The sequence below is a fragment of the Sorex fumeus genome, unplaced genomic scaffold (genome assembly GCF_029834395.1).
Source record: "Sorex fumeus unplaced genomic scaffold, SorFum_2.1 ptg000035l, whole genome shotgun sequence".
Taxonomy (NCBI): domain Eukaryota; kingdom Metazoa; phylum Chordata; class Mammalia; order Eulipotyphla; family Soricidae; genus Sorex; species Sorex fumeus.
Genome location: NW_026606092.1, coordinates 7,279,227 through 7,293,312, shown reverse-complemented (window position 1 = coordinate 7,293,312; position 14,086 = coordinate 7,279,227). Strand labels below are relative to the sequence as shown.

At 37.2% G+C, this 14,086-nt stretch overlaps 1 protein-coding gene across 6 annotated transcripts in view; it reads right to left on the bottom strand.

The window, feature by feature from the left end:
- The window catches only part of USP15 (ubiquitin specific peptidase 15), a 127,887-nt gene that overhangs the window by 15,642 nt on the left and 98,159 nt on the right, over window positions 1–14,086 (bottom strand). For all 6 annotated transcript variants that reach the window (XR_008792945.1, XM_056117539.1, XM_056117540.1 and 3 more), the window contains 6 exons: window positions 10,935–11,108; window positions 7,558–7,716; window positions 7,254–7,478; window positions 550–633; window positions 371–465; window positions 90–281 (listed from right to left, as the gene is read on the bottom strand). Coding sequence is in view for 5 of the 6 variants with exons in the window: in XM_056117539.1 (XP_055973514.1) it covers window positions 90–281; window positions 371–465; window positions 550–633; window positions 7,254–7,478; window positions 7,558–7,716; window positions 10,935–11,108 (929 nt within the window). In the remaining variant the exon portion in view is untranslated. The remainder of the gene's footprint in view (window positions 1–89; window positions 282–370; window positions 466–549; window positions 634–7,253; window positions 7,479–7,557; window positions 7,717–10,934; window positions 11,109–14,086) is intronic.

Genomic DNA, 14,086 nt, shown 5'->3' with positions numbered 1-14,086 from the left:
ACACACTTTCAACATATTTTCACAGTACCTGCACACTTTAATTAGCTGCTGTATTTTATTTTGCTGGTGTAGAACTGCCTTGCACTTACCACATTCTCAAAAGTAGAAGATTATAGAGTTTATCTTCAGTATTGTTTCGTGGTACTGCTATAAGGAAAGGCTGACCGAAAAGTGAAGAACCAGTATGGTGTGTGTAACTTGAATGTCTAAATTTTTCTCTTAGGCAAACAGGAATAATAACATGCTCTGTATCTTCTGTCCTATTGATGTTAATTTCAAACCTGTAAGGAAAAAATGGATGATAAACATTTTTTTTTGCTATTTCTTTTAAATTTTTCTTACTATTTTACACAATGTAGTTTATACTTACACATAAATATCATCTCGTTCCATAATACTACTAAGGTTTTCATCCATGGCAAATATTCTGTGAAATCTATGATTGTATATATCAGTGACTATCATCTAAAAAATAATGAAAATTCTATTAAGCTGGTTTTACAACACTGCAAACATAAGTCCATCACTTCAACTCCAGAAACATTTTACCTTATCTGAAGGTACGCCTGACAAAGTAGACAGTGCTGTACAAAGATCTTGAATGTTTCCAATTTTTGGGACAACCACTTTGTACTGAAAAACAACAAATTACAATGAATTCACTACTTAGGGAAAAAAAGGGCCTTAAACATGTGAATTGAACACAGGGCCTTAAACACATGTAGATGCATGAAATATAGAAAGATGTTAATATCTATCACGGAGTCACCTTCCAAATCCTGAATTTATCTGGAACAAAAATCAGTGGATGATAACTGACCTCATGACTGCTAACTCTTACTTGACATTTAGATAACAGTGTGTTCCCAATTTTGTCAACAGCCTTATAATATCCATACAAGAGCACTAAGTCTATTTTCCCTCGTTTCTCAATTCAAAGTCACATAGCTTGCATTCAACTACAGCTTACTTCTTGGATCATGATCATTTCATAACCCAAAAACTTCATCTGCGACATTTTAAACCCTTATAGGCCACTCTTTAACCACTTCTTAACCTTTCCTGGAAGTTCAGTCTTTGTCTTTTCTGTTTTTTTTTTTTTTTGGCATGCACTGAGATCTCATTTTTAGTTTTCGATTTCCTCCTAGTCTACCAGTTCCCTACTGTCTCTTTGCCCTTCTAACTGAGACTACACACAGTTTATCACTTTGACTATTCTGCCAAATCTCTGACTGCTTTGATGTTGTTTTACTCTCTTACATACTCTAGAGCTATTCAGAAATACTGGAGAGAACTGCCAGTGTGAGAGATTAAATTCAGTACAAATTCAGTGTAACATCTCAAAATGATTTTTTGGGTGTTAAACAGAAAGTTATCTGACTCTTTCTAATTTGCTTATCTTTTAGTAATTACTTAAAATAGTAACTATTTCTTAGACTTAATTTACTATTCTTCTGCTACAGGTAGAATACCTATTTGACCAAGAAAATAGAGGCTGTAGGAAAGGAAAGCATTCAACTACCTGCCTTTTTAACAAACTTAGTGGCTAATAAATTCTTTTCTCTTTCTCTTTTAATTTACAGAGACAGAATGAAAAGTGTCAGTCTTCCTGCTCAAAGCGAACCCTCGTATCAATGATATGAATTCTATTTTTTTCTTTCTCTGGAATCTATATACAAGCAATCATCTAGTTTTGACTCCTGTTAAAGCCCTGTAATAGAATCAGTCTCAAAAAACATTTCCTTTTCTTGCTTTTGATAATTAGGGGTAAGGAGCTCACCTTGTACAGAGCTGACATATTAGAACCCCAGCACCACATATGGGTTCCCTAAGCACCTCCAGGATTAAGTCCGAAGCACAGAGGAAGTGTGCCCCAAAAAAGAAACAACCCCATCAATTTTTAAGGGGTAATATAGCTTTAAATTGGAAACTTTTACGGTTTAGATAACAAATTACACAGGGACACCTTAGATTTCGGTCATTCATCCTTCTAAGATGCTCACTACCATCTACACAGAGTGAATTCATTGTCCAATTTAAATTTTAAGTATATACCTCCTTCTCTAGCCTAGACACATAAACTGAATGTCCACCAATGTCTATTTTTCTCATGTGTTTCAACAGGCACAGAACTAAACACAGATTTAGGTCACAGTAGGTCAAGATAGTCAACACCGAAACAGGTTTCTTTTAAACTATTAATCGTACTCTATTTAAAACAAACAACCTCCCGCCCCCCCCACACCCAACTGTTCCCTCAATTACCCAATGCAACAAAGAATACTTTTTCCTTGGGTAAAGTATGCTTGAGAAAACATTTTCTTCTCCAATAGTCAATTGGTTCTTCCATTTACTGCCATCATGACACTGCAAAATCCTTTCACCTGATCTTAGGTCTAAGTGTTCTAATTCAATCCTTGAGCAAGCCAGACTTGCCTTTTCTCAAACACAAATCTAGGTAAATACTCTCTTTCTCTTGTAATGCCTTAGGATGAAGACCAAACTTCCTATTCCTACTATGACATCCAGACTAGTTTTCTTTTCCTCCTTCTTTTTTGGGCCACCCATGTGGTGCTCAGGAGGGCCCACTGACAATCCTTGGGTCAGTGGTTTAATGAAGGGCCCAAGGATGAGCTTCTTGGGTTTTGCAGTGCCAAGGGCACCCATGTCACCCGGGTGATATTGGGGGCCTCTAGGGACACATGGGCCAGTGCCTTTCTTGACCACATGGTACTAGAACTGAGCCCAACTTGGGTATGTGACACCCTAATCACTGTACTATCTCCTAGCACCAGCATCAAGGTTCTTTGTAATCTATACCCTGCTTATCAATTCATCTACATGTATTTCAGAAGTGGGCCATGTTACCTTTTGCCTTTAGCCCTCTGAACATGCTGTCTCGGTCTGTAATGCTTTTATGTCCAGATCTCAGATGCATCATCATCAATCTGGGTAGGTTACTGCCTTTGTATGTTCCTATAGAACTGTTATGAAAATTTCCACACTAAGTCTTCTTAATGAAGGGGGAGAAGTCTCCTTAGAATGGGAATGAGAAATATTTGCCATTGAACTGTGAATCTACCTTTACTCCAATATCACACATAGTAATCAAAACACTACAGCTTTGATTGTTATAGCTTTATAGCATAATTTGAAACTGGGGGAGAGAGAGAAATCACCCTGCATCAGGGATTCTTTGGCTCTTTAGCAACTTTTATTTTTCCATATAAATTTTGGCAATATTTGGTATACATCCTTAAAAAAATGTCATAAGAATTTTTGAGGACTGCATTGAATCTATATAGTACTTAGGGTAGGGTGGTCACCTTAATATTTCTCTTTCCATTTCACAAACAATCTTTGTTTCCATTTCCTCGTGTTGCCTTCTACTTCTTTAAATGGTGACTTATCATTTCCTGTGTATAAATCCTTCACCTCCTCTGTTAATCCCCGTGTACTTGATTTTTTTGTTCTGGTTGTTCAAAATCATTCACTTAATCACTTAATCACTTAATCCCCGTTATTCATCGATTTATTCGAGCGGGTGCCAGTAACGTCTCCATTCATCCTGGCTGTGTGCTAGCGTAGCCCAATGGTATCTGTTTGTTTTAGGAACATGCAGAGCCTCAAACCGATCATTTAGGGTCTTGACGAAGAAGTCTGACCATCTTGTAGGTGGGCGCCCACGTGATCTTTTGATGTCCCGTGGAATCCAATCAGTAATGGCTCTAGTCCAGCGATTGTCTGTAAACCTCATTATGTGTCCAGTCCATCTGATTTTTGATGTCTTGGCAAATGAGACAGCGTCCCTGATTCTTGAGCGTTGACGAAGATCAGAACTCCGGATTCTATCTCTCATTTGAGTGAATCGTGATATTCCAAGCATAGTTCTTTCGATTCCTCTTTGAGAGACCCGAATAGCGTTCTCATCCCGTTTTCGTAGGGTCCAGGTCTCTGAGGCATATGTTAATGCAGGAAGAACAGTGGAATCAAAGAGATGTGCTCATAGCTGGAGGGTCTTTGTCCTTTTAGTTATTTCTTCAATGCTCTTGAAGGCATTCCAAGCCACTCTCTTCCTCCTGCGCAACTCAGGTGCCAGGTCATTCATCATGTTGATTTCTCGACCTAGGTATATATATATTACTGTTGCATTCGGAGATGGTGGTTCCGTTGAGAGCGAATGGAGCGTCAGGAACAAGGCTGTTTCTCATAAACATTGTCTTCGTAAGATTCAGCTGTAGTCCGACCTTTCCACATTCACGGTCAAAGTCGTTCAGCATTTGTGCCGCTTGGCTGATGTTTGGTGTTATTAGAACGATGTCATCAGCAAAGCGGAGGTGGTGTAGTTGCCGGCCATCTATCTTCACTCCCATGCTTTCCCATTCCAGTCGTCGCATGATGTTCTCGAGGGTGGCACTGAAGAGTTTTGGTGAAATAGTATCACCCTGCCGAACCCCTCTCTTGATATGGATGATTACTTCTTTGTAGAATGGTGAGATCTTGGTAGTGAATCCACAATAGTGAATCACAACAAGCTCCCAGGAGCGACTATTTATTTACTTTATTTACTTTTCTCTAAGTTTTCAGGGTACCTTAAATATCCAACCCGCACGGGAGAGCCTGGCAAGCTATCCGTGGTCTATGCCAAATAGACCAAATTGATATGCCAAATCCAGTAATAAATGGATCTCATTCCCCTAACCCTTAATATGCAGAGTCGAGAAGGATATGGAAGGAGAGGCTGATAAAATACCAAGGCAGAAATAGGCTGCCAAAACGCAGAAAAACAAAAATGATTGTCTGTACTTTTAATGCTCGTACGCTGGCATCTGCTGCATCCATTGAAGATCTTATGGTACAAGCGCGAAAGATCAAGTACGACATCATTGGTCTGACCGAAACGAGAAGACATCAATCACATCATGCCATTTTCGACACTGGAGAAGAACTGTTCCTTGGAACATGTGATAAAAGAGGCGTCGGTGGTGTCGGTATCCTTGTCAACACAAACTTAGTCATGAGCATTGATTCATTCGAATGCCTAACAACCCGAATCGGACGATTACACTTGAATAACTGTGGCTCACTACCGGCAGTTTCTATCTTTGTTGTCTATGCATCAACATCCAGTTATGGTGAAAGAGAAACTGTGAAATTCTACATGGAGCTGGAGAATTTCTATAAAGAAGATCACACCTTCTACAAGATCATTGTTAGTGATTTTAATGCCAAGATAGGACCAAGAAGATCAGTCGATGAACTCCACATCGGGACCCATGGCCTGGAATGGAACGAACAGGGTGACAGATTGTCTGAGTTCATCATGTCAACCAAAACCTTCCATGGTAACTCAGAGTTCCAAAAGGCTGAATCTAAACGTTGGACATGGGAGTCTCCCGATGGACGGTTCCACAATGAAATAGACCACATCATATTCAATCGGCGGTTTTGCCTAACCGATGTTGCTGTTGTCCCAAAATTCCAAACGGGATCAGACCACCGTCTTCTTCGTGCAAAATTCTACCTCACAGAACGAGGAGAAAAGAATGCAAGGTTTAAGAAGAGGACTCCCAGAACAACCACCAACTGGGAGCTCTTTGGCTCTGTTGCGGCAACATGGGAAGATGCCGTCATTGACAACATTGATGAGGAATACGATCGAATGATTCAGCACCTCCATGATTGTGCAAGGAATGCCAAGAGAGAGATAACCACAAAAAACTGCCTTTCTTCGAACACTCTTGAACTTATTTGCCAACGTGGCTTGGCACATGCCTCAGGCAACCACAAGCGAACATCCGAACTGGCAAAACAGTGCAGAGAAGCCATCAAGGATGACTTCAAAAACAGGAGAGCAGCAGTACTGGTAGATGCGGCAGAAGCTGGGAAAAGCATTCGTAATGCCCTCCTGTCCTTCACCAACTACAAAACCAAGATGACTGCCCTCCGACATCATGATGGATCTATCACATCTTCCAGAAGGGCAATGGAGAAGATTATTGATGACTTCTACTCAGATCTCTTTAATAGCCACGTCCACTTGCCCACACCACATACCACATGATGGATATGTCGTTCCCAATGTTCTCCCTTCTGAAATCCAACATGCCATCTCGTCGGTAAAGAAACAAAGAGCACCTGGCCCGGACAAGATGGAAGATGGCCTAGCCAATCAGGGCGTACAAACTCAATACATCAGGATCCTTCGTGAGCTCTATTGCGGATTCAAAATCATTAATGTGATTAAAAAATTCCTTCTACCTCTTGTTTGCATACAGAAAAAACACAGATTTCATTAATTTTGAAGTCTGCCATCCATGCAACTTCCTACGAAATACATAAAAATACGTAAGAAATACATAAATTTCTTATGTATTTTACGGTTTCAGGCCTTATATTCAAGTCTTTGATTTATTTAGAATCAACTTTTGTGTATGGAATTAGCAGTCTAGTTTCATTATTTTGCATGTAGCTCTCTAGTTTTCCCATTTTTGAAAGCAGGAGAAATTGATAGGGAGAATGTAGATCACAGAACCTTGATGCTAGTTTTGGGATTAGGGTGTCACATGCCCAAACTGGGTTCAATTCCTAGCACCATATGGTCATTGTTTCCAGTAGGTTTTTTTTTTTTTTTTTTGGCTGGTGTTTCTACAATTTTCTAAGTTAATGCAAACAGTGATATTCTGGACTTCTTTTCCAATTTTAGTTCTTTAATATCTAATACTATGCTGAATAATAATGATGGTCATCCTTGTGCCTGATCTTAAACAGAAAAGTTTCCATTTTGAGCGATAGCACAGCGGGTAGGGCGTTTGCCTTACAAGCGGCCAACATGGCCGACCCAAGTTCGATTCCTCCGCCCCTCTCGGAGAGCCCGGCAAGCTACCGAGAGTATTCGATATGCCAGACACAGTAACAACAAAGTCTCCAATGGAGACATTACTGGGCCCGCTCGAGCAAATCGACGATCAACGGGAGGGCCTTTACCTTACCTTAAACACAATGTTAGTTGTGAGTTTGTAGTAAGTGGTTTTTATTATATTGTGGGACGTTCTTTGGTAATGTCTGAGAATTTTGTTTTCATATGACAAGTTATATTCTAAAATATTTTAAGATTCAGTCTTTCAAGATTCTAAAACATTTTACTTCCCAAAACATTTGGCTTAGGAAAATTCTCACAAATAAATAGCAGTAAAATGTGCTATAAGCAGTCAACACAGTATCTTTAAAATGCAAGGAAAATAATTACTCACCTGCATAGGTTTGGTAAGTGGATCCATTCTAACTAAGTAAACTTCTAAGGTACGTTCTTTTTTCATGGGCAATGGAAGTGTCAAGTAACAAAAAGGATCAAATGTTACTGAAATTTTTGCACATTCAGGACATACTAAAGTTGACTTGAAAAGGCCATGAAATATGTCTACTATGATAGAATCATTTCTTTTTAAGTGATTTTCCCAGGCTTCTTCAGCAACCACCTTTGAGGAAAATGGACATATATTACAATGAGAAATCACATTATTTATTAACAATGATAACAATAATATTAAAATTTACCTTATCTGGCCTTCCATCAGCATCTTTTAATTGTATGTATGGTTTTTTTCTAATTCTATTCAAATCCTCATGTAGACCATCCAATAGGAACGCTAGTAATTCTTGACAGTCCTGTTGCTGGTATCCAGAGAATTGCGGTGCAAAACGTCCTACTTGTGTCTGTAAGAGGATCAAAACCATAGAACCAATTCTGGAGAAAATACTGATAAAATTTTATTTGTAAGCTTCAAAGCAACTCCTGACACTTTTACAGTCACTGCCAGACATGGAGAACGTGATGAAAAATTCGAACTGTCTGACATGAATGTCCCTAGTTGGGGTAATAGTCACAAACTGGGGTTCATCATTGCTCTATCTTCTTATTTCAGTCTTCACACATCATTTGTCTTTTGTGCTCAATTTAGTGTATGCTTTTCCTCACTTCTTGTGCTTTTTTGGTTTGCTGTCGGTGCTAATTTAAATGGCCACAAGGCTGAAATACTGACAAGTATTCCTAGTACAACAAGCTATGTTGTGCTGTGTCTTACAGAGAAAAGAAATGGGGAAAATACAAGTACTAGATAAGTCTTGTTCACACACAAGTAATACAGTGCTACTCCTGGCTTTGAATAGTGTAATCAATCAAAAATATATATCAAAAAATACACATAAAAATATCAAAAAATATATATATCAAAAGTGTCTCTGGACATAACGACACATAATAAAACAAGACTGTATGCAGTCTGTGATAGTAAAATAAAACTGCTCTGATAGATATGAGTCTAACCCGTATTTCATCTAGGAGCACAGTTTCAATATTAGTTAATTTAGTGTTCATGGCTCAAGTTATAAAACATATCTCCTGTGAAAAATACAAAGGACTACACTGATATGCAACAGGAATATAGGAGTCTTATTTTGTTTTAATTTTCAGCAAGCACCCAATGAAGTTTATCTGGGGAAAAAAAGACCAAGACAGGAAATCCTTAAAATACACATAAATATAGGGCCAGAGATGTGGCTTGACTTAAAATTGTGAGGTCTGGGTTTGATTGCTGGAATCTCCAAATCCCCCTACCCTCAAGTAAGTATTCATCATTGTTTGGTTTTAAGACTTGTCATTAATCGCTACTAAACTGTCAAAGAATTTTCTTGGTGATTTTATCTTTTAGTTGTAGGTCTTCTTAATTGTCCCATGCAAAGATTTGGGAAGCAGAGAATAATACATTGCAACATATAATTATATGTCTATAAATATTTTAAAATCATAGCTAATCCATAAAATAAATTAAATGCTGACTGGAACACAAAGAATTATGGTCAATTTTTTTTATAAAGTGAAAAACACTAAAGAAACTAATAATGTTTCTGAGTCACCAGAGCTCTTAAAATCTGTGTGTAAAGAGATGTTGGATTTCACAGAGGTAACAGAACTATTCTTGCTTATATAAAATTTTCTGGGTCCCAGCTTTTATCAAATATTTTTGCAATAAAGCTGAAAAGAAACTTGAAAGAAAAATCCAGAGTCTATTTACACATGATTTAAAAACAGTATCTAGAAATATAAAACTAACTGGAATCATGGGTTGAGAGATGGTTTGCTTGAACTAGTTCGGTTGAAGTTTAGAAAGTTGAAGATAAACACAGGAGTTAAAATATTTTTCCCTAAAGAATTATCTTATAGTTTATAAAATGTTTCCTAGTAGATATATGAATGTCATTCTTTTTCTGAAATTATGGCTGAAAATTGCTTATTTTTCTTGAAATGTTCAACATTTTTAATATCTACATAATAGTGAAACTTTTTCAACAACAGAAATAGAAATTTCATGGTAGCCTTTGGTTTTAGGAAGTTGCTCTTGGCAGTAAGGGATAGAACTGGGCCTTCTCACATGCTTTGCACGTGCTCAAGTCTGTCAAGCTAACCCTCTAGTTCTTCCTCATAGGGATAATATGAATGATATGAATGAATAAATAGGAATGAATGATAAACCAAATCAAGACCTTGTTAATTCTAAGAACCACTTCAAACAAATCAGAAAAAGAAAAAACCTTAAGAAGCTTAAGAACTACATTAAAAGTATATTTAATATTTAGTGCCTATTTTGTAGACTAGCTCCATTTTAGTAACTTTTTAAACTCAGAATGATTCTCAGAGTACTATTAGTTCTTAAAGTTCATTGATGTATAGGAATTTAGTCTTTATATAAAACATATGTAGATTTATCAAAAAATACATTCTAAAACATGCTGCTGTTTTATATAATTTTTTAAAACAATTTGGGTCACACCCAGCAATGCTCAGGAATTACTTCTAGCTCTGCACTCAGAAATTACTCCTGGTAGTGCTCAGGGAACCATATGAGATGCTGGGGATTGAAGCTGCATGCAAGACAAACACCCTCCTCACTGTACTATCGCTCTGGCCCCTACATAATCTTTTTTTTGGGAAGGGAGGTGCCACAGTTGGCAGAACTCAGGGGTACTCCTGGCTCTACAGTCAGGAATCACTCCTGATGCTGCTCAGGGGACCATTCGGAATGTCAGAAATCTATCCCAGGTTGGCTGAGTGCCAGGCAAGTGACTCACCCACTGTACTATATCTCCAACCTCGCTATATAATTATTATACTGGTGTTTCTCAATCATTTTTTGGGGGGAGGGTGTGAACAATACCAAGCAATGCTTAGGGGTTACATTCCTCCTGGCTCTACACTCAGGAATCACTCCTGGCAGTGCTCAGAGAAGACTGTATGGTATGGAGGAGATGGAACTCAAGTTAGTCACGTGCAAGGCAAGCACCTTACTTGCTGTACTATTATACACCCCCTCGAACTTTATTTTATATATCCCTTCCTATTGGTACTTCATGGTCTAGTTTCCTTTTATTTTTTTAATTGAATCACCATGAGCTACGGTTATAAAGCTTTCATGTCTGAGTTTCCGTCATACAATGATGGAACATACATCTCTCCACCAGTGCACATTTTCCACCACCAATGTCGCCAGTATTTCTCCCCTTCCATGCCACCCCTCCCCCTCCCTATGTGGCAGACAATTTCTCTTTCTCTCTCTCTACTTCCCCCCCGGACCTTTTTAAAAGACACTGATAAACATCACATCCACTGGTGCTCCAGAGAATGGGGGAAGAAGTGTGCCTAGGTATTGGGTTCAGGGCCTTGAATATGCACTACTATCTTGAGCATATCCATCACTTTCCCTTCCTTAAACATCTCATACCAGTGATAAAATGCATTTTTAATCTATGTGCTATGACACTTGGTGGCTGTGTGAATGGGGGCTGTGATTTTTCACCTCTCCCCCAAATAACCACTGTTTTTTTGGATCCGCTAGGAGGCAATACAGCACTTACTGAAATACATTCACTATACAAACCTTAAAGGCTCTTGGTGTGACGTAGCTAAATTTTCCAGACCACATTTGTTTGATCAATTCAGCATAAGATTTAGCTATTTCGCCTCTCATTCCTAAGGGATTGTCAAAATTCAGTTCTTCTTGATACTTATCATTGAGGAAATATTCAGTAAGTGGAGGTGTATTGCTCAAACACTGCAAAGAACAAAATATATTTTCATGTAAAAGTAGCCACACATGTATAGTTTCCTTAAAGTATTTTAATATGAAGAGAGAAACAAATTTATTTGTCATAAAATTAAACTGGAAATAGGAAAAATGATGAAAACTCTTGCACTAAGAAGTAACCGGTCAAAGAAACACTTAACTATTCATTTCCCAAATTCAAACAATTAGAATAGGTGAATAAGTGAAAATGCTAGTATCTGTTCCTGTAAAATCTGCATTCATTTCAACCACAGCAAGCTACCTGTTAACTGTAAAAGTATTTCAAAGTTTTTTTTCTTGTACTTAATAGAAAGGTAGAAATCATGGATTGCTACTTAAGCCAGACACCTGCAAATAAACTGAGTAGGTAAAAACTGAGCGTAAACAAATTAACTTTAAAGAGGTGTTTACAGCATTCACTATTAATTCCTATCACAAAAGACCAGCCTTTAAACTTTTCATTTGGTCAACCACTTTTGGAAAGGACAGCATAGATTAGTTAAGCCTGAGAAAACAAACTTTTGTTTGTTGAACCACTGGTGAAGCATCATTACTCCTTATTGATCTTTGTTAGCAGCATAAAAGCCAAATTTAGTTCATAGAAAGATTAAAAATATAAAAAAAAGGAAAACTCCAGGGGCTGGAGTGATAGCACAGTGAGTGGGCACTTGCCTTGCACACGGCCGACCCGGGTTTGATTCCCAGTATCCCATATGGTTCCCTGAGCACCGCTAGGAGTAATTCCTAAGTGCAGAGCCAGAAGTAACCCCTGTGCATTGGCGGGTGTGACCCAAAAAGGAAAAAAAGAAAAAAGAAAAAGGGAATACTCCAACTTATTTCTTACTTTTTAAAACTGAGGACTTCATGCTCATTCACATGCCTATTCTTTTCCATTTTAAATGGAATAATTTATATGAAAAAAAGATAGCCAAGTAGTTTGGACACATTGTGTCAGGATACCTTAGATTATGTCAAATAGTATGGTATGAACCCAATATTATTTAATACACCAGATTTCTAGTGTTATTAAGGATAATAAGCAATGACTAAGAGACATTTATTTATATGTAAATTTCTTTGTTTTGGGTGCAGTACTGGGCAGTGCTCAGGAACTATTATACCACTCTTAGTACTCAGAATCCCTCCTGAGCAGTGCTGGGGAACTCAAGAAGTGCTGGGGATAGAACCTGGGCTTCCTGAATACGAAGAAAGTACTCCCACCTGTGAGCTACCTTTGCCCACCCAAAACCCTTGGTCTTACAATCAAGTGTAAAGTACTTTAAGTATGAGCAGCAGAAGCCAAATTCTGAGACCCCAGATTTATATTAATAGAAATCAAAGCTTTTCAAAGTCTGCTTATCACTCTTGGATTAAGTTAAGTAGTTTAGGTAAACTCATGCCAATAATCCAAAAACTATAAACAAACTCTGACTATATGCCATATACTGTTTGGCTGAACTCCAAAAAAGACTGAAAATAAGGCATAGTACTATATTTTGTGGTTTCAATTCTAATTTATATTTTCTCATGCTAATAATGTCTATTTTAGAATTTTCTATATTAAAAACATATAGTGTCTAAATGGTAGTCTGTCCCAACCTCAATGAGAAAAGGAGAATTGCTTATCAACTCATGGAATTTGTATAATTTGTATAATAAAATGTATAATTCTCTCATGACAGTAACATGAACAGTTAAAAACTGCATGTGAGTTTGCATAAGATAAAGGTAGATCATATGACACACATGACAATATTAAGGAAAAGAATACTTTCCTCCCTTCACACTTTTTATATCACCATTTAAAAATCATATACACCTTCTGAGTTTCATTTTATCTTTTCCTTTTGGTTTGACTGTTTGCTTAACTATAAACTCAGTATTAGAGGCAGGACAAGGCAACCTAGATTATATCAGTGTTTTAAGAAAGCATTAACTCCATCCTTAGTATTACCATATTAATATTCTTAGTATTCTCATATGTGTCATATGATCTATTTTTGAACAGATAACTTACTACAAAAAGGATCCGCACTAAGTAATAAATGAGGCAAAGGAGAGTTCAGGAGCAACTTCCAATTATTAACTAATAATTCATTTTCAAATCCTTCTATTTGAAGAGCTCTGGAATATAATGTTCCACTACTGTTGTAGCATGGATTTATCAAAAACCTACTTTATAGCATTACTAGATTCTTCACAGGACCAAGTGGTGCAAACTGAACTCTGATTTTACTTAATGTAAATGTATCCTTATCTTGGAGTTTCTGAATATATGCTAGCTTTTCAGTAGTATTCAGATCCTACATTTTGACCTTACTGCCCACTATAAGTAATTTATAGGAACTTCAAATGAAAATCTAAACTCTTTTAGAAGGGTCAGTCACCTGTGCAGCCCTATCCCTTGCTAACAAAAAACAAAACCAAAACTGCTTTATTTGTCGCCTTATTAGAAATCTTTGACTTCCATGCATTCTTTCTGCAACATTACTCCATGTATATGAAATGAACCTTTTGTTTTTACTAACTCTTACAAATTGCTAAAACTTAGAGATCTCATCTGGAAGTTTTCTTAGATTCTAGTGTTTCTGTCTACTTAAAATATATCCATCTTCCTTATTTAGTGTTAACTTTCAGGCAGTGTTGATTTTATAACATACTGTAACTTTAGTTTTTAGTTTGGCTATACTGTTTAAAGGCAGACTTCCCTGAGGAGAGAGACCAGAACATCCTCTGTGCTTACTGTCCATTTAAACTTGGCTTGAGCACAATATATGAATACTTACTAAAAATATTTTTGTCTATGTCTAAGACATTTATCTTATTAAAACTTTACAAAACTTAGTAACATTAAAACATTTTGATGTTTAGAAACTTTACTAAATGAGACAAAATAATGTTTAGAAACATTACTAAATGAGTCAAAGTATACTTGCTTGCAAATAATAACCACAAATGTTTCTTTA